Source organism: Pholcus phalangioides, unplaced genomic scaffold, assembly GCF_987345545.1.
Source record: "Pholcus phalangioides strain wild (caught in Gottingen) unplaced genomic scaffold, Ppha-v1.0 ptg000003l_1, whole genome shotgun sequence".
In the NCBI taxonomy this organism is placed as follows: Eukaryota; Metazoa; Arthropoda; class Arachnida; order Araneae; family Pholcidae; genus Pholcus; species Pholcus phalangioides.
Genome location: NW_028301596.1, coordinates 7,646,960 through 7,667,480, shown reverse-complemented (window position 1 = coordinate 7,667,480; position 20,521 = coordinate 7,646,960). Strand labels below are relative to the sequence as shown.

Below are 20,521 nucleotides of genomic sequence, written 5' to 3'. Positions count from 1 at the left end.
TGATAAAGGTGTGCAAACACAGCTAACTGCGGCTTATTCTCCACAGCAGAATGGGGTAGCGGAAAGGAGGAACACGACTTTGGTCGAGATGGCACGTTGCATGCTGATCGATGCAGGCTTACCGAAGAACTTTTGGGGTGAAGCTGTGATGACTGCCAACTACATTTTGAATCGAGTTCTAACTCGAGTAAAGGAGAAAACTCCTTACGAACTGTGGACGAACAGGAAGCCTACCATCAAGAACCTACAAGTCTTTGGATCGAAGTGTTTCGTTCATGTACCAACAGAGAGGCGTCAAAAACTCGATAACACAGGGGTACAAATGATTTTCCTTGGGTACGACGAGGAGTCGAAAGCCTATCGCTGCTACAACCAATCATCGAAAAAGGTCGTAATCAGTCGAGATGTCAGGTTCTGTGTAGAACATCAAGTAAGCGACAACTTCGACGCGAGTAAAGATGATGTTCAAGAAACCGAACTTACTGGCTCCGTGGAAATAAAAACTCAGGAGGAGCGATCCAGAAACACATCAGAGGACAATCCCAGAGGTGACGGATCCCGAATTCGTGTTTCACAAAGGTCAACTAAAGGCATCCCGCCCAAGAGATTCGAAGTGATGAGAGCAGGTGACGACCATCGCATGGGGAATTTCTCCGAGAAATTGACGGATGAAGACAGCGATGATGAGGAACTTCCAACCTGCAGTCGTATTCCTGACAGAAGGCACTTCAACGACGGCTTCATTGTGCATCAAGCCAGTTTGTGTCGTGGTGAAGATCCAGAAACATTAGAGGAAGCTATGGCCAGCCCCGAAGCAGAGAGATGGCGAGAGGCTTTAGATATTGAAGTAAAAGCTCATCTTCATAACAATTCGTGGGAACTTTGTGATCTTCCAGCAGGAAGAAAACCTATCAAAAGTCGTTGGACTTTCAAAACAAAGAGAAAGGCCAATGGTGACATAGAAAAATACAAAGTTCGTCTCGTTGCCAAGGGATGTTCACAGAAATATGGTCTGGACTATGAAGAAACGTTTTCGCCAACAGTGAAGCACAGCTCCATTAGATTCCTGATCTCTCTAGCAGCTCAGCATGATCTGGACATAGATCAGATGGATGTGGTCACAGCATTTCTCCATCCGGAACTTGGAGAAGAGATATATATGGAACTTCCAGACACGGAACATTTTCCAAAACGACACTGTCGACTGAAGAAAGCCATTTATGGGTTAAAACAAGCCAGTAGACTATGGTATGACAACTTAAGTCAGGCATTGTTGCAGTCAGGTTTAAAAAGGTCAAAAGCAGATCCGTGCATATTTTTTGAGAACTACAACGGGAAAATCATCATCGTAGCCGTTTATGTCGACGATCTTCTTATTCTTTCCAATGACAAAAACGAAAAGAACAGAATCACAAGGGAGCTGAAACAGGCGTTCCAGATGAAAGATCTAGGTGAAGCCCACTATATACTCGGAATAAGGATAATCAGAGATCGCAAAAACGGAGTGATAACTCTGGACCAACAGAGATACATCGAAGACGTCTTGAAACGATTTTCTATGGAAGAAAGCAAGCCGGTCAATACACCTATAGCCTCCGATCAAGATCTCACTAGAGACATGTCGCCGAAGAATGAAAAAGATCGCAGCCAGATGAAAAAGGTTCCATACAGAGAAGCAGTAGGATCCTTACTATATGCTTCACAAGGAACTCGTCCAGACATCAGCTACGCCGTAGGAGTGGTGAGCAGATTCGCCAACGACCCTGGTCAAGCTCATTGGTCTGCCGTGAAGCGTATCATGCGCTATCTGAAGGGAACTCTCACCAAGAAGCTCGTGTTCCAGAAAAACGAAGGGGAGTTGATTGGTTACACCGACTCCAACTGGGCTGGAGATAAAGATGACAGGAAGTCAACTACGGGCTATGTCTTCTGCAATGCCGCCGGAGCCGTCAGCTGGAATTCGAAGAAACAACAAACGGTCGCTCTTTCCACAGCAGAAGCTGAGTACATGGCAATAAGCTCAGCCGTTCAAGAACTTCTCTGGCTACAGCAACTCAAGACCGAATTGCAGGGTTGTGTCAGCAAACGCATGACTTTGTACTGTGACAGCGCAAGTGCCATATCACTCGCCGGTAATCATGTTGTGTCCAGTCGCGTGAAACACATCGACATCAGGCATCATTTTGTTCGCGAGAAGATCAGTGAAGGTCATCTGGACATTCAACATATAGACTCTAAAGTCAACCCAGCCGACGGATTTACAAAAGCACTTGATATTGTAAAATTAAGAAATGTTATGTTTATTTACGGGCTAAAATGAAGTGGGGGTGTTGGAATAATATCATTTTCCCCCTTTTACTGTGTGTATGTATTCATGTTCTTTCCCCATATACGCAGCGTTTCCCTCTTTTGGGGACTTTCTTTTTCCCTTCACTTCACCGCTGCTGTAGTATAGTTATTTCTTTTTTGCTTGTATAAAATGTCGTTCGTCTGACTAGACATGTGTTTCGTTTCTCTCTCGTCGTCGTCTCTTTCTTTTCCACACTCTGCCCGCCCACAAATTAATCGTTGATTTGATGTAAGATAAATGAGAAAAACAAATTTTGCTGATAATAATAAAAAAATAATACATATATATTAACCACACAGAATTAAATAATAAACATTATTTTCTCTTGCTTCATCTGATTTCATTAGGTTATTCATCCATATTTTATATTTTAATCAACAATACATAAGTTTATTTACTTTCTAAAGGACATTTAATTTTGAGATATATTCGGAAGTCCATGGAGACATCGAATAAGTAAATTATTACTGAATGAGCACAAATTAAACGCACACACACATAAATTTTGGTGTTTTTTATGACGAAAGCTCGTGAGACTGCATTGAAAATATTATTTATGATGAGGATATATTTTGATATGAGAATTAAAAAGATAATTTAATATTGCGTCTTTTTGTGCAGTGTCTTAATGGACAAAATTACTAAATGTACTGAATTGAATTTATTTGGAAATATGGAGAAATAAACTCTCAGAAAAATACTCAACATAAGTTATTAATTTTTTGAGTATGTTTATGTACTATAATTTTACGTTATTAATTGAATTTATTTAAACATTTGTACTAATTATCATATATTAGAACATGAGTATGAGGGAAAATTGCTTTTCTTCACGGAAAGACTCATGAAATATACGTAAATGATTATAAAATGTAATATTATGTTATTTTAGTGCTTAATATATATTTTTTTACTTTATTTTTTTCAAATAATAATTAGTAATCAGTCATCGATGAAATAATTTTTTAGAAATATCATGAATGATTTGAGGCCTCGTGAATTTTGCATAAAGTCCTTTGAGGACTTTTATTTGATTTAATTTACCTATTTACTCTATAATATAAAAATCACAGACACGAAAAGTGCAGCGTTCTATGCAACGGAAATCGGTTACGATTTAGGATCAAGTTTTTATTTGAACTCTTGAATATTATCAGAAACCGTTTGACCCATCGGGGCTAAGTTATGGGTATGTACCGAAACCATATATACAGTATGTAGGATATAAATAATCATTATTTATCATGCATCAAGTCATTTTTCGCTTGTAAATAACCATTAATGTATCAATATGTAAATCTCGCCAAAATGACGACAAACTTGGAAAATCTGGCGACAGTGCTGAGTTGACGATGTCATATCGCCAAAGAAAGGGATTGGATGTCAGGAGGATAGGGAAGAACTCTCTTGAAGCTTTTCTCGCCCGTATATAAGTGCCACCAAACCAGACCTTATTTGTAGGTCGTCTTTTTAAAACCACTGCTTGTGTGTACATAGCTTCTGTTCTATGAAATTAATTCGCGTTGTCCGTGAGATTACTTCGTGCTTTGCCATCTCTAATGCTTGTGAGGGACATTATCCGGAACAATATGTATATGTTATTGCAAAACCCCGAACCGGCCGAATTTTGGCCTCAGTTTTGGCTGGAAGATTCACGAGGTGGCCGGAGATCCCGGGCCAAATTTCGATGTACTGACGTAAGACGGTTATGTAGGCGCAAAATCCATTTTTTTTTGTCGCTATTGTGTGATACATGGCTATATATAGTAGCTGTATTGAATTAGTTCCGTGTTCGGGGCCCCGTGTATTATTCATTCGAAAAATTTTAATTTTGTTCATGGCTCTTATGGAAGTCCGACAAGGTTTCAGCTGAAAGACTCGGGATAAATCTCATTGAGATCCATGCTAGTGTGTCCACCTTGTGGAGGGGAGCAGCTTGAATGTATCGGAAGTGGCAACAGATAGGAGTCCACAATAAATCTGTCTGGGATCCCACCAGCCCATCGGGGAACCGGCTTTCCTGCTGCCCAGGATGTGTTGGTCCTGGATGTTATTCGTTGATAAAAGAAATATAAATAAAGTTTTTTTTCGTGTGCCTCAAAGAGTGAAGTCCGACAGGGCTCCACATTGTCCTCCCCCCCCCCCGGCATGGTGAAGTTGACAAATTTTATTTCGGAGGTTGATGAATTTCATTGTTATTTTTTTCGTTGCTGTAAAAATAATTAGCAAAAGCGGAAGTCCACTATAAATCCACGCACGGAGGCCTACCTGAGAAAATGAACTACTCTACGCCAAAGAACTGCCTATTGGCTCCCCGCTCATTGGCTGGGGTCCCTCGGATTTTATTCGCAGATAAATTAATAGAAATGAAAATTTTTCGTGGCTCTAATGGGGGAGTGCAATAGGGCTCCAGGCTGGAGACGGACATGGGGAAGTTGACATGTTTCGTTTCTGGGGACCCCCGGTGAATCTCATTGTTTTTCTATTGCTTTAATATTGAAAAATTTGCAATAGTGGAGTACCGAGACAAATCCAGTGTAGGGCCTGTCTAAAACCCTGCGTGTTGGATCCCGGCTACTGGATAGAAAGGCCTTGGATTTCATTCGTTTTTTAAAATGAATACAAATGAACCTCTTTTTCGGGACCTTCAAAGGGAGTATGTGACCGTTTTAGAGTTTCAAACCCCCCTTGAAGAAATTGACAGGTTTCATTCGGGAGAGGGGAGGGATCCTTGATGAATCTGATTGGTTTTTGTTGCTGTGACATCAAAAAATTTGCTACAGCGGAGGTTCACTATAACTCTACGTACGGGGGCCCACCAAAAAACTGCGTATTGGCTCCCGTCCCATTGGTTGGAGAATCTTGGATTTTATTCGTTGGTAAAATGAATTGAGATGAAAAATTTTTTCGTAGCCCTCTCACGGGCTGGGAAGTGCAATAGGGCTCCATGCTAGGTATCTTCATGGAGAAGTTGACTCATTTCGGGGTCCTCGATGATGTGCGATCCTGCAGGAAGTTTCGGGATTTTAGCTTGAGGTAGAAAAAAAAACAGAACGATTGAAAATTTTGCGATCAATTATGTAGGAAGAAAAACAGAGATGTCATGTTTTAACAATACCCATTTATCATGTCCCATTTGCCCAAATGGGATATATGGTCACCTTACTTGCAAACAGGATTTTCCGATATAGTTATAATTCGGTTATTGTTATCGGAAACCCCCTACTCCCGCTGTGATCGCATTAAGCGGCGTGGAATATATAACGATATTTCGATTGCGGATCAAGAAAAATATGGTTGTAGCTTGGTTATCGTGTTATATCCAGGGGTAACATTATCATTCAGGAAGTCAATAAATCTATGCTGTTGTGCATCTAGTTTATCACGTGCCCCCAGAAGGAAGACTTTCACTTTGGACAACTGTTCGAGTCCAGAATGCTGGCTTGGAAGATAAGAATACCAGACATCCTTCTGGACTTTTGACGTCTACAGAAGTTGGTCCGTATAATCAACGTCTACTCCACAAGAAGATGCGAGTTGTAGCAACAAGTAGATGACATTCACGCTCGACGGACTCGCCTGTCTTATGAGCCAATAAGACAGGTTGTACGGATATATAATAAAAAAAAGCACAAGTTACGTTCAAGAAGACAAGCGTCAGCTGTTTCATCGGTCCCACATGGTTAGGATACCTGGCTCTCACCCAGGAGGTCCGGGTTGGATTCCCGGTGTGGGGAGTAATTTTTACTGGCTTATATCCCCTAAGAGACAGAGCCTGGTCTTAAAGCTGTTTCATCGCCTATCGGCAGGCTTGAACGAAATGGAGGTGACGGCCGTGAATTATATCTTATTTCGGTGTGATTACTGAAAATCAATAAGATTGATGTAGATTACACAAACGCAATTCCAGATTTCTTATTGTATAGGGCGTTTCAGAAAAGATGGAAAAAGAGGTGATAGTACTCATCAATGCAAACTATTGTCATCAAAGAATGCATGGTCTAACGTGAAACGCAAACGCTCTAGATCGTTTCGAAACGGCCGCTCCGCTAACGTTAAAACGTCATTCCTGTTGAAATTTATCGGGAGAAAAAGAACGCCATGCGTGGAATGTAACCTGGGGAAGAAAAAGAAACCGTATGCACAAGTGCAAGTGCACACCGCACAAGTGCGTTTGCATTTTACGTTAGACCGTGCATTCTTGAGATGACAATCGTTTATGTTGGTGTGCACTTGAGAGTTTTTCCCATCTTTTCTGAATCACCCTGTATATGTATGTATGTTACTGCCAAAGCTAGAACGAGGTGTGACTTGTTCGCGAAGTGGCCGAGAGTTTTGGCCAAAGTCCGAATTTCGGAAATGATTGGGGATTTGGCCGGTCAATTCACGAAGTGACTCGAGATCCCTGGCCAAAGTTCGGATGCGAAAAGGTCCTGCAGGCGCCAAATCCATTTTTTTTTCACCACCAAAACATGGCTAGATATAGCAGCTATACTGGATTATCTCCATGAGAGAAAACTATAAAAATAATTATATATACACATAGTTTTTATTGGAAAATTTGATTTTTATTAATTCATTTTTTCATTGAATATGAACTTTTATTAATTTTGAGGAAATGTTTTTCATTAAATATGAATTTCGCTCCAATTTTCTGAAATAATATTTCATTAAATATGAACTTTCATTCATTCTGAAAATATTTCTATCAATAATTCTGGAAATTTTTTCCCTGAATGAATTTTCATGAAATGCGGAATAATTTTTTTTTCACCAATTCTAAAATTATTTCTCATGTTCTGAAATTAGTTAACAGAAGTTCTGGAACTATTTTCTCAATAATTCTTAGATTATTTCTCATAATCTCTGAAATTATTTCACATAATCTCTGAAATTATTTCTCATTAATTCTGAAATTATTTCTCATAATCTCTGAAATTATTTCACATAATCTCTGAAATTATTTCACATAATCTCTGAAATTATTTCTCATTAATTCTGAAATTATTTCTCATCAATTCTGAAATTATTTCCTCTGAAACTATGAAATTATTTCCTCTGAAACTATGAAATTATTTCCTCTGAAACTATGAAATTATTTCCCCTGAAACTATGAAATTATTCTTCATTGCTTTTAATGAATTGCAACAATTCTGGAAAATATTTCGTCATCTTGTCTAAAAATTCTGTAACCATGTAAGCCTTTTGGTTCGCTGGTCAGTGTGGAAAGCTTGCAGGGCCATATGGGGTCCACGGGTCATGGATTGAAGTGAAGTACCTAGCACTATATATAAATAATATATATATATATCCAAGTACCGATGGTGGCGACATCTCTTTTCTAAAATTAATAATGCAAGCAAGAGAGACTGAATACGCGTGAATTAGGTAAGTAGGTAAACCCTATGCTTATTTAATTATCTATAATAAGCATAGTAGAAACTTTTAATTCAAAGGCCTAAAGGCCCCCAAGATGGAGAAGATACGGCGAAAATCGGTGCTTCATTTCATATTTCACGGCAACGGTAAACCTTTTTCGTGTTTAGGCTGGAAAAAGAAATCCAAAATAGATGTATGCAACTGAAACTGAGTAAGATGTTCCAAACATTTTTTTGTTGAAAAAAAAAAAATCATAAAATTTGAAATAGTTAAATTTGAAGAAACTTCTACAAATTTTAAAAATTTTGATTAAAAAATAGTATTAATCTTACTTCTCCTATCTTCTTCTGGTATCTCGTCTATCAAATAAGAGCCATCAGCAATTTCATCTGAAAATCGAAAAAAAAAAAGAAACTCAAAATTTAATGAAAATTTCACTAAATGAAAAACACATTAGTCTAATGAAATATCAAAAAATGAACAAGATTCATAATCAGCGAACCTGGCGGAATATAACTTAAAACCTAAAACATAATTTCATTTTTTTTTCATCATAAAAGCCATTTAATTAACTTTTTATGAGCCCTACATTAATTAATGAGACATTTCACCGTAAATGACTTGATCGATGCTCCGTTTTTCTTTTTTGACCTTTTTGGGTCGTTTTAGGTGAAGAAATTTCATTTGGATTAGAAAGTTAGGTTATAATGATAATAATTTTTTTTTCACGATGTAAATGATATTAGTTAACTCTATCTGAACACGTAATCAATTACGTCCATGACTGAAAATAATTGATTATGACATTATTTATCCAAAGAATCCCTCTTTATTAGGATGGGTGACTTCTATTGTATGTTAGGTGACGCTGATGTATTAATGTTGATAAAAGTCAGTTATAAGTAACCTTTTTACACATCTATGATGTTACTTCTTAAAATAATTCAAGCCATTCTGTCGAGTCGATGAATGTTTAAAAGCAATACAATGACATGGAAATCGATAACACTAATTGACGCCTCTTTTATAAAAGAAATAAATCTGATCAGGGAGATAAAATGCAAACATAACTAGAAATTTAAGATAATTGAAAATGTATAAAATTGGGAAACTTCAAATTTTCAAAGTGAAACAAAAGGGAATAAATTTATAAATATTTTATATAATATTGTTCAAAAGTAGCGTAAAATAATTAAGAGTGAATTCTTACATAAATGTTGAAGAAAAAATAAAAAACATTATAATATACAGAAATGACATTTAACGTGATGTCATATTAAATGTAAATTGTATTTAGAAATATAATTATATTAAAATGAATGATCAAAATTTCATGAATTTAAAAATAAATGGAATTATCATTAAATTACGAGTTTATAATTTGAAATTTCAAACACTTATGTAACATTCTCTGTTGATATATACTTCCTACGTTATTTAGATAAAATTTATTAAGGTTGCAAAATTGTTTGTAGTCGTTTATGCCGAATATCAATTTTGGAATCACATTAAATACAGTGAGAGAGTGAAAAATAAATTCCCAAAATCCTGGAATAACACGCCAAACGTTGATCCTAGACGAATTCTTCCAATTAGAAAAAACATTCAAATATCGTGTAGTCCTTAGATACGTCATTCATGCTGCAAGGGATTGTATAGTTATGAAAATATTAGAAAAACAAGTTTTTATACGGATACCCGCCTTCAAAAAACGAAATCATGCAGTTGTCTGTCAGTCCTGTCTCTCCAGAGACCAACAAAAAGCATTCCATGCTTTAAAGTGCAATATTGGTGGAGATATTTCAATTCGAAATTCACTGAAAATGATGGAAAGAACCGTATGAAGCGTAACATGAGCTTGTCCGTTACTTAATGCGGATATCTTCTTCATTTTTAGCGATTTCTGAATTCAAATATCTCCGCGAATATTGAACTTTAAAACATGGATATATATATATACAGTCAAACCTCGTTAGTGCGTCACCCGGTTAACACGTCACTTCGCTTACCGGGTCATTTTTTGGAAGTCCCAATTATCGTCAGGCAGGAATTGGCACAGCTATGGCTTACTCCGCTTAATGAGTCACTCCGCTTGCCAAGTCATATTTTTGCGCTCCCAAGAGTGACTCATTAACGAGGTTTGACTGTATATATATATATTGTTTCGTTAACCTCAGATGTCGCTCATACGGGCACGCTTGCCTTCCAACAACCGGCATCGAAAGACATTTCTATATATATCAAAACTTCCATACGTCTATGATAATGGCCGAGATATTGCTCATTGAAGAACGGGCAGATCTGAGAATTTAGAGAGATTTTAAGGAATTGAAACTACGAAGAATCTTCCTAATTTTTGAATTTGTTTTCTGCACTTTGTGCCCTAGTATCCAGGGCGTTGACAAAACATGCAAATTCAAGCATTTCCATCTTTACTTCAGAAAACGGAAGCAAGATGGCAGCATGAATAAAAAACAAGCGCAGCTCGACAACATAAATACGTTAGGGCCACACGTACGCTCAGAACACACATTCCGGCATGTGCCGATTCGTTAGAAATTCCGTAGAGCAATGTGTACGAGGTGCATGTACGGTTAAGTACTAGTAGTAGAAAGAGCAACTACTTAATCAACGTTGCCGCATCATACTGGCCAACCACTGATCCTAGAGACATACTTCCGATTAGAAAAATTATCCAAATAACTCGGACATGCCATTTACACTGCAAGAGGCCGTCCAGTTATTAAAATAAATAAAATAGCTTTTTACACGGGCATCCTGTCCTCAAAAACCCGGATATAGAGTTGTTTTATGTCTCCTGAACTCAAAAATTCCACTTTTGTAAATGCAATATTCGCTGAGGTATTCGAATTCAAAAACCGGATGGAATGTGGAGGGGGGGGGGATAGCATAAACTAATCGACAACGCACTTTCCCTTATTTATGCTGTTTAATCACAACTTTTCTATTTTTTTTATTTAAATATCTCAGTGAATACTGCACTTAGAAACGTGGAAGTTTTTTATTTGTGTTGGTGGCGTATCTTAGCTCTACACACACGTTATATTCAGTTAATTTTTCCAATCGGAAGTGTGCCTCTAGGATCAACGGTTCACCAATAAAATGCGGAAAGGGTGGAATTGAATAATCACCCCCCCACTCTTTAAATCAAATCATAAATATAGGGCCTATACATTAGTCTACTGTTACATTAAGTCTTACAACCTTTACTGTTCTTTAATTTTTAACCATGTTTGAGTTCAAATATCACTGCAAATTTGTTTATTTAGTATACAAAAAAGGTGCATAAATGGACTTCTTCTACACCCTATATTGATAAAAATTTTAAAGTTTCCCCAGGAAATCGAAACATCACTGCTGCTGATAGTGATGATGATGGAAGTGTCGCAAGCACGTTGGCAATCACCGATTGATATCATACGTAACACCATACCCTACACGTATGAATGATATATGTATTGTAACACTTTCATTCTGACCAAGTGTGCGTTTCATATCTAGCGGCTATCCCATTCCGACATTATTGACTTATGAGGGATTCCTGCAACGTACTAGAAGATAGAGATTACGTAGATTAGAGAGAGCTCGTGGAGAAGTCTCTAGGCTTATTCCTACACACACACTCTCGCTTCTTGTACGTTAGATTAATGATACAATTATATCGGCCTCACAGCTAGTAGAAAGCGTCAGATTGCAAACAGGTCGGGTGACAAATAGCCTCTGATGAATTCCAGAACTACGAAATCTCTCTCTCTCTCTCTGTTCTGTCTACGCCGTTGCAATGACGTAGTTTGTAAGGGGTTGTACGCTCGTGTGTATATGTGTATGTGTGTGTGTCTGTATATATGGGACCGGAGTCATTCGAACTTAATTCGACCGACTGGAGTGCTGCATAGGTGGTACTAGTACTATCGCCGAATTCCAGCAGTTCAATTCCGGGCTGATTGGACGTGATTAACAGTTCTGTTCGATGGAATGAACTTCCATGCTTTAGTGAATGGAAGGGTTGCTGAGAGAGAGAGAGAGAGAGAGAGAGAGAGAGAGAGAGTTTCCCAGCCCTTTCCCTTGGACACGAGGGCGAACGTGGTGGTGCCTTTCAATTCCCAGTCACCGGGCCCAGCCTATACAGCCGTAATATATAAGTAGCGTTGACTGATTTCTCTTGAACGACGACGTCGAAGTTAACGACAATCCGCAAACGGACATTTCTCAGCAGCTTATACGTAAGCCTCTTTGGAAATGAAAAGCTCAAGCTGTGCATAGATCATCTATAATTTGTCCGAATAATTAACTAATTAATATGCCAAAAATTTTTAATACTCGTTATTATGCATTAAATGCATTAGATTTGGTTTTACCGCGACATTGAGCTGAATATTATGCTAATTCTCAGTTTTCAGTCACTTCAGAACCACACACACTTCTAACATTCCTACGGGAAACTCTAACGCATAGGGGGCATATAGGAAAGAAATCAAACCTCCCACGGAGGCCCAGAGGACCCCATCAGGAGTAGAGACTCAACCCATTCCCCCATCGCATCAACGACAAAACCCAACAAAAAAGCACGAGAGAAGTAAGAGCCCCCCCCCCCCACACACACACACACACGTATAACAATTAAGGCGATAGCTGCAGGTGCGAGACTCGCATCTCACAGACCCTTTCCGGCCTTGCCACAGAGACCAACAGTCCTAAAACAGTAATATCTTCAATCTTTACACTTCACTCATAGTTCTACTTGGGCTCGTCTATCACCCCGTTTCGTTTGGCAGAGTAGGAAGGATTCACCCTGTGTACATAGTTTTCAAATTTTATAATTGCACTTTTAGTTGGATTGCTGTGTATATTAGAAATGCATGATATCTTTTTCTTAAGGTATGTTTTTCAACGGGCATCTTTTATTTCATTTTTCAGCCAACTCGAGCATTTTGCCTGTTGTGTCCTTGTATTAGTATAAACCATGGGCGGAGATGCGAAGGGGGGGGGGCAGCGTCAAAGGTGGAGTCGACTGATCTAATGTATATATGTATATACACTTAAGAGCCAGAAAAACTGGTACATCTGCCTAATATCGTGTAGGGCCTCCGCGAGCCCGCAGAAATGCCGCAACACGACTTGGCATGGACTCGACTAATGTCTGAAGTAGTGCTGGAGGTAATTGACACCATGAATCCTGCAGGGCTGTCCATAAATCCGTAGGAGTAAGAGGGGGTGGAGATCTCTTCTGAACAGCACGTTGCAAGGCATCCCAGATATGTTCAATAATGTTCATGTCTGGGGATTTAGGTGGCCAGCGGAAGTGTCTAAAGTCAGAAGAGTGTTCCTGGAGCCACTTTGTAGCAATTCTGGACGTGTGGGGAGCCGCATTGTCCTGCTGAAATTGACCAAGTCCGTCGGAATGCACAATGGACATGAATGGGTGCAGGTGATCAGACAGGATGCTCACGTACCTGTCACCTGTCAGAGTCGTATCTAGACGTATCAGGGGTCCCATATCACGCCAACTGCGCACGCCCCATACCATCACAGAGTCTCCACCAGCTTGAATAGTCCCCTGTTGACATGTAGGGTCCATGGATTCATGAGGTGATCTCCATACCCGTACACGCCCATCAGCTCGAAGCAATTGGAACCGAGACTCGTCAGACCAGGCAACGTGTTTCCAGTCCTCAACAGTACAATGTCGGTGTTGTCGGGCCCAGGCGAGGCGTAAAGCTTTGTGTCGGGCAGTCATCAAGGGTACACGAGTGGGCCTTCGGCTCCGAAAGCCCATATCGATGATGTTTCGTTGAATGGTTCGCACGCTGGCACTTGTTGATGGCCCAACATTGAAATCTGCAGCAATTTGCGGAAGGGTTGCACGTCTGTCACGTTTAAAGATTCTCGTCAGCCCTGTTCTTGCATGATCTTTTTCCGGCCGCAGCGATGTCGTAGATTTAATTTTTTACCGGATTACCGATATTCACGGTACACTCGTGAAATGGTCGTACGTGAAAATCCAAATTTCATCGCTACCTCGGAGATGCTATGTCCCATCTCTCGTGCGCCGACTATAACACCGACTATAACGTTCAAACTCACTTAAATCTCGATAACCTGCCATTGTAGCAGCAGTAACCGATCTAACAACTATGCCAGACACTTGTTGTGTTACATAGGCGTTGCCGACGGCAGCGCCGTACTCTGATTGGTTCCATATTTCTTTATTTGCATACGCATGCCTGTACCAGTTTTTTTGGCTCTTCAGTTTATGAATTGAGATCATCTTCGTGGCCCCCCCAGCAATAATGGCAATGCCCCTCAGACTTCCAAGTCTATCTCCGCCTATGGTATAAACTGGCTGTTTGAAGAGATATCAATGTTTTTCATTAAAGAAAAATTAATCTCTGCCCTCACGGGGAGTCGAACCTCGGTTTCTTGTGCACCGGACGAGAATTATCCGGCTATCCCCACACTAGGAAATGAAATAGAATATTTCCTCCTTGGAGCGTATATATATGTGCATAATGGTGAGATGGACGGTGGTAGCATGCGGCCAATAGCTCGCAGATGACATCAAGGCCACTAGATGGCAACGCATATGTAGAGAAAGATGTCCTCTTCCACTTGTTAATTCAATATATACGGAAAACTAGTTGCATGAAGAGATATTGATGTTTTTAGGGAAGGAAAATTCGTTTCTGCCTCTAGAGTTCCCATGAGGAAAGACATGAATTTTCCTTTCCTAAAAAACATCGATATCTCTTCATACGGCCAGTTTTCCGTGTATATTCTATTGACAAAATGGGGGAGAGGATATCTTTCTCTGCATATGTGTTAATTCGTTAATAATTCTACAGATTAATCTGTACGAGGTATATGTATGGTTATGCAGCAGTTAGCCGCAGCGGTGGTCGGCTGAAGTTGGTTTTCTACGGTTCCCAAATTCGAGGTGCGAATGCGAGCTGATCTCCCCCGTTAAAAAGTCTCGCCGCAATGAGCAACATGCTTACAACGCTATAACTATTCATTCATTTCACTTCACTCACTAATAAGTTGAGAAAAAAAACTCACAGTTTAAAAATTTGAATGTGCAGATGGCAGCATCACATTTAACAAGCATTAAACAGAAACAAACTTCACGGAAGGTTCACTATACATACACACATACGTTCCAACATGTACCGATTCGTTAGAAGTTCCGCAGAGGAATATGGACGAGGTGCACGTCTGGTTTAGTTAGTACAGATAAAGTTGAAATGATATTTTTTCGGCCCGAAATATACTGAGAAATTATATATTAGAAAGGGCTCCGCGAGTCAAAAAATGTTGAGAACCGCTGCACTAGTGTATGCTTTGCTACCTACAGCATCTGAAGCCTTAGCCAGTTTGGACCTCTAAAACGATATTTATCAGATCAAGAGAACCTTTTAGATAATTTGTTTGAGCGTGCGTATACTTTAGAGTAGCGGTTCTCAATTTTTTTTGACTCGCGGAGCCCTATCCAGTATATAATTTATATGCCCGGGTCCTGTTTGACTCGAGGAGTCTTTTTTTGTACATAATTTTTATGGCAGAAATCTTGTAGGCCTCTTTTATTTATTTATCTATCAAATTTACTGATTTATATTATTTTCCTCGAGTCTGCGTGGAGCCCCTGGAAGGTGCACACGGAGCACCGGTTGAGAACCCCTGCTTTTTAGTGGAATTTGTTGTTTCCTTAGCTTCAACGCAATACTCGTGCAAAAAAATAATAATTACGGATTATTTGCCTGGAAAATGTTAATTAAGTAAAACTTATGCAAAAAAACTCCAATGCTTAGTTGATTTGAGTAGCTTTGAGTTATTTTTAAAATTCAACTTCATTCTTTTTATTATCTATAATACACTATCTACAAATAAGTATTTGGACACCTGTGATAGAAAAGAAAAACTAACTTTATTCAAAATCAATAGTTTGTTGAGCCTCCTCGAGAGGCAATTACAGCGTGAACCCTCAGGGGCATACTTTCCACAAGTCCTTGTGTGACGGCTAGTGGTATTTTCTTCCACTCGGCTTGGAGAAGACATGTCAGTTCCTTCACCGATTTTGGACGGGTAGGGCACCCCTTAATTCGGCGATCCAACTCGTCCCAGAGGTTCTCGATAGGGTTCAGGTCTGGGCTCTGAGCAGGCCGGTCCATTCGATGAACCCCATTGGCACCATACCAAGCCTTGGTTAACCTCGCAGTATGACAGCTGGCATTGTCGTCCTGGAAGTAACAGGGGTCCACCCCGTAAAACTGCCACAACGTAGGAAGCACATTGTCATCCAAAATAGTGCAGTAGGCATCGGCGTTGAGCTTACCATGAATGGGGACCAAGGGTCCCACTCCATACCAGGAGAAACACCCCCAGACCATAATTCCATCTCCGCCGAACTTGACTGTTGGCACAATGCATTCTGGCAGGAGACGTTCTCCAGGCAGACCCAGACCCTGCCATCCGAACGGTAGAGGGTGAACCTTGATTCGTCGCTCCAAAGAACCCGTTTCCACTGACCTACGGTCCCATTTCGATGTGCTTTGCACCACATTAACCGAGCAACGCGGTTGGACTTTGTGATCAAAGGCTTATGGGCAGCAGCACGACCATGAAAACCAATCAGATGTGCTTCCTTACGGATGGTATTCATTGAAACAATACTCTCGGATGCCTGTTGAAACTCCTCGCGGATGAGGGCCATCGGTTGGGTGCGGTTCTTCCGAATTTCTCTGGACAGCACCCGTCGGTCTCTATCTCCCACGACTCGGGGCAAATTCCGACAATCACAGCTCACCTTCCACTTCTTAATCACATAGGCCACTGTCGATTTTGGGTACTTCAGCTCGCTAGATGTGTCCCTTAAGGATCGGCCATTTTTGTGATACCCGATAATTATACCTTTCTCGAAATCAGAGAGCTCCGAACTGCGCGGCATCTTGCATGCGACTAATGCTGATGTTGTTTCCTACACGACGGAGGGCGTGACGTATCTCAGGATCGCAGATATCGTCATTTGCATAGGTGTCCAAATACTTATTGGTAGATAGTGTAGCACGTAAATATAAGCATTTTTTCCCCCCAGAATCAAATTCTGCTACAACGATGTTTTTTTTGCGCTTGTTAAAAATTGTAAATTCCTCTATAACGAGATCCCGTTAAAATGATTTCTTCGGTCTCTTAGAGTTTGTTATAACGGGATTCGACTGTATATATATACATTTATATGACCATCACTGAAGATTAAAATCGCGTAATTTCAGAAAGAGACTAAATCAATAATGAAGACTGATCAAATATATACACAGCAAAAATATCGATATATACAGAGAGAAAAAAAATCTATATTTATTCATCGCAGAAGTATTTGCGGAAGCAAAAATAAAGAATTGGGCAGAGTGTCTAGAGAATAAAAGTCCCAAGAATGGAAATGGCGTCAGCACTGAAACCACGGAAACAAACCCTTGTAATAATGGTGTTTCTACAAATGTAACACAGAACTGGGGTTTTACACGAATTTCCAATGAATTACAGGTTTCCAGGGTATATAGAGTAGCATTCCCTTATAATTTACCCCCATTTTTTCTTTTGGTTTTTTTAGGAAATGTACTTTTTTCTTTCGTTTCCTGCGGTTTTTTATGTTATTTTTAGTCTTTTATTTTTGCTCGTATATACATATACGTATTTTTTGCAAGCTAGTATATCATCATGATGTATACACATACATGAGTGTGCTTCTAAAACTACAATGATGGCATGATGACGTAGCACGTCATCAAGTCTAGGTTACTCCACTGGTCGGTTGGCGTAGTTAAAAGCGTATATATATATCCGCGAAAATGGTATAGTGGAGGTTAGAAGAGATTTTGAGCAGGGGATGTGGCTGGACGTTCGTTGTTTGTCGTCACGCGATATATCGTGATGACCAGAAATGGACCATGAATTGAGAAATAAATGGACAGTGCCACGTCTCGAGTAAGAACTTCGTATATATATATGCACTCAATCTCACTCTCTCTAGTAGAGTTTTTATTTCGTGGTTTTTTGGGGGTTTTTTTTTTTCTGTATGAGCTTTATATGCTTGTCTCGGATGCACTCTATGCATTGTTTCCTTGTTTGTATCACGAACAAAAGGAGATGTATATCTTTGGGAGGATCGAATCATTTGGCTCCGTGCGCAAACTCATACGTAATAAGGGAAATGCGTATGCGAGGATAATTTGCTTTTTCCGTATATATGTTCGATTTCCGATTTTTTTTATTATTTTTTTTTATGGTTGAAAAAGTAATTGAATTAATGCTTTTTGGAGTACCTAGTGTATAAGGATGATGTGTGTGTGTATATTGTTATTGGAAATTTTATTGTTATGGTTTAGTATAGTTATTATTTTTAATGCATCGATTTAGGGCGTTGTGTAGTGCAAAATCGTTTTTATATAAAGATGTTAAAAGTTTTGATCTTCTCTTTTGAATGCTCGGGATTGATTTCGACTTTTGCGAACTTTATAAAACTTTCCAGAAACAAATTTACGCATTTTTTAGTAATTAAATTTTGCACAGTTTCCTCGAATAGCTAACACTTTTTTCTTCAGTAGATTATGCATTTGTCTTGAGTATTTAAATTTATGATTTATATATATATACATATATATATATATACTGTATATATATATGTATGTATGTATGTATATATATATATATATATACTAGGGGGGGCTCTGCCCCCCTGCCGCCTTTGGCGGCCAACCCCCCCCCCACTTCTCTCCCGGACATATCTTGTTTATTTCGTCCCACTTCATCAGCGTGCTATGGAAAAGGGGAAAGGGACGTGTGAAAGCACCAGCCTACTGAAGAAGCGAATTTTAATGAAAATAATAATAAAGCAACAAAAAACAAATGAGATTCATCAAGTATCCCCAGAAAACTTCCCCATGGGGGTCCCCAGATTCAATTCGCTGAATTTCAGTGGGGCCCCACACTGGATATATCTTGGGCTACCGATGTGTTGCAAATTTTACAATGTTAAACCACAAAAATCAATGAGATACATTCAGGGGCACCGAATTACAACCTGCCAACATTTCCATGAAGCCCTGACCTGCAAGCTTGTCGGACACCCCCCTGTGAGAATTTTTCATTTTTATCAATTTTACAACGAATAAAATCCAGGGCCTCACATCCAGTAGCGGGGACACAATACGCAGATTTTTAGTGGGGCCCCAGACTGGCTATATCTCGGGTTTCGGCTGTGGCAAATTCTACAACAGAAAAGAATGAGATTCATCCAGGGCCCCCAAAATAAAACCTGTAAACATGGGCCCCGACTTGGAAGCTTGTCGGTCATCCCCCGGAGCGAGTGCCATGAAAAATTTTCATTTGTATTCATTTTACCAACGAATAAAATCCAGGGCCCCCAAAATGAAACCTGTAAACATAGGGCCCCCGACTTGGAAGCTTGTCGGTCATCCCCCGGAGCGAGTGCCATGAAAAATTTCCATTTGTATTCGTTTTACCAACGAATAAAATCCAGGGCCCCCAACCAATTACCCGGGACACCAATTCGCATACTTTTGGTGGGGCCCCAGACTGGCTTTATCTCGGGCTTCGGCTGTTGCAAATTCTACAACAGAAAAGAATGAGATTCATCCAGGGCCCCCAAAATGAAACCTGTAAACATAGGGCCCCCGACTTGGAAGCTTGTCGGTCATCCCCCGGAGCGAGTGCCATGAAAAATTTTCATTTGTATTCGTTTTACCAACGAATAAAATCCAGGGCCCCCAAAATGAAACCTGTAAACATGGGGCCCTCGACTTGGAAGCTTGTCGGTCATCCCCCGGAGCGAGTGCCATGAAAAATTTCCATTTGTATTCGTTTTACCAACGAATAAAATCCAGGGCCCCCAACCAATTACTCGGGACACCAATTCGCATACTTTTGGTGGGGCCCCAGACTGGCTTTATCTCGGGCTTCGGCTGTTGCAAATTCTACAACAGAAAAGAATGAGATTCATCCAGGGCCCCCAAAATGAAACCTGTAAACATAGGGCCCCCGACTTGGAAGCTTGTCGGTCATCCCCCGGAGCGAGTGCCATGAAAAATTTTCATTTGTATTCGTTTTACCAACGAATAAAATCCAAGGCCCCCCAAAATGAAACCTGTAAACATAGGGCCCCCGACTTAGAAGCTTGTCGGTCTTCCCCCAGAGCGAGTGCCATGAAAAATTTCCATTTGTATTCGTTTTACCAACGAATAAAATCCAGGGCCCCCAACCAATTACCCGGGACACCAATTCGCATACTTTTGGTGGGGCCCCAGACTGGCTTTATCTCGGGCTTCGGCTGTTGCAAATTCTACAACAGAAAAGAATGAGATTCATTAAGGGCCCCCAAAATGAAACCTGTAAACATAGGGCCCCCGACTTGGAAGCTTGTCGGTCATCCCCCGGAGCGAGTGCCATGAAAAATTTTCATTTGTATTCGTTTTACCAACGAATAAAATCCAGGGCCCCCAAAATGAAACCTGCAAACATAGGGCCCCCGACTTGGATGCTTGTCGGTCATCCCCCGGAGCGAGTGCCATGAAAAATTTTCATTTGTATTCGTTTTACCAACGAATAAAATCCAGGGCCCCCAAAATGAAACCTGTAAACATGGGGCCCCCGACTTGGAAGCTTGTCGGTCATCCCCCGGAGCGAGTGCCATGAAAAATTTCCATTTGTATTCGTTTTACCAACGAATAAAATCCAGGGCCCCCAACCAATTACCCGGGA

The 20,521-nt window shown here is 40.1% G+C and overlaps 1 protein-coding gene across 2 annotated transcripts in view; it reads right to left on the bottom strand.

The window, feature by feature from the left end:
• LOC149087984 (lachesin-like) overlaps positions 1 to 20,521 on the bottom strand; it is a 294,258-nt gene that overhangs the window by 151,270 nt on the left and 122,467 nt on the right. For both annotated transcript variants that reach the window (XM_089243370.1, XM_089243378.1), the window contains exon 2: positions 8,062 to 8,118. In XM_089243370.1, coding sequence (XP_089099496.1) covers positions 8,062 to 8,118 — 57 coding nt within the window. The remainder of the gene's footprint in view (positions 1 to 8,061; positions 8,119 to 20,521) is intronic.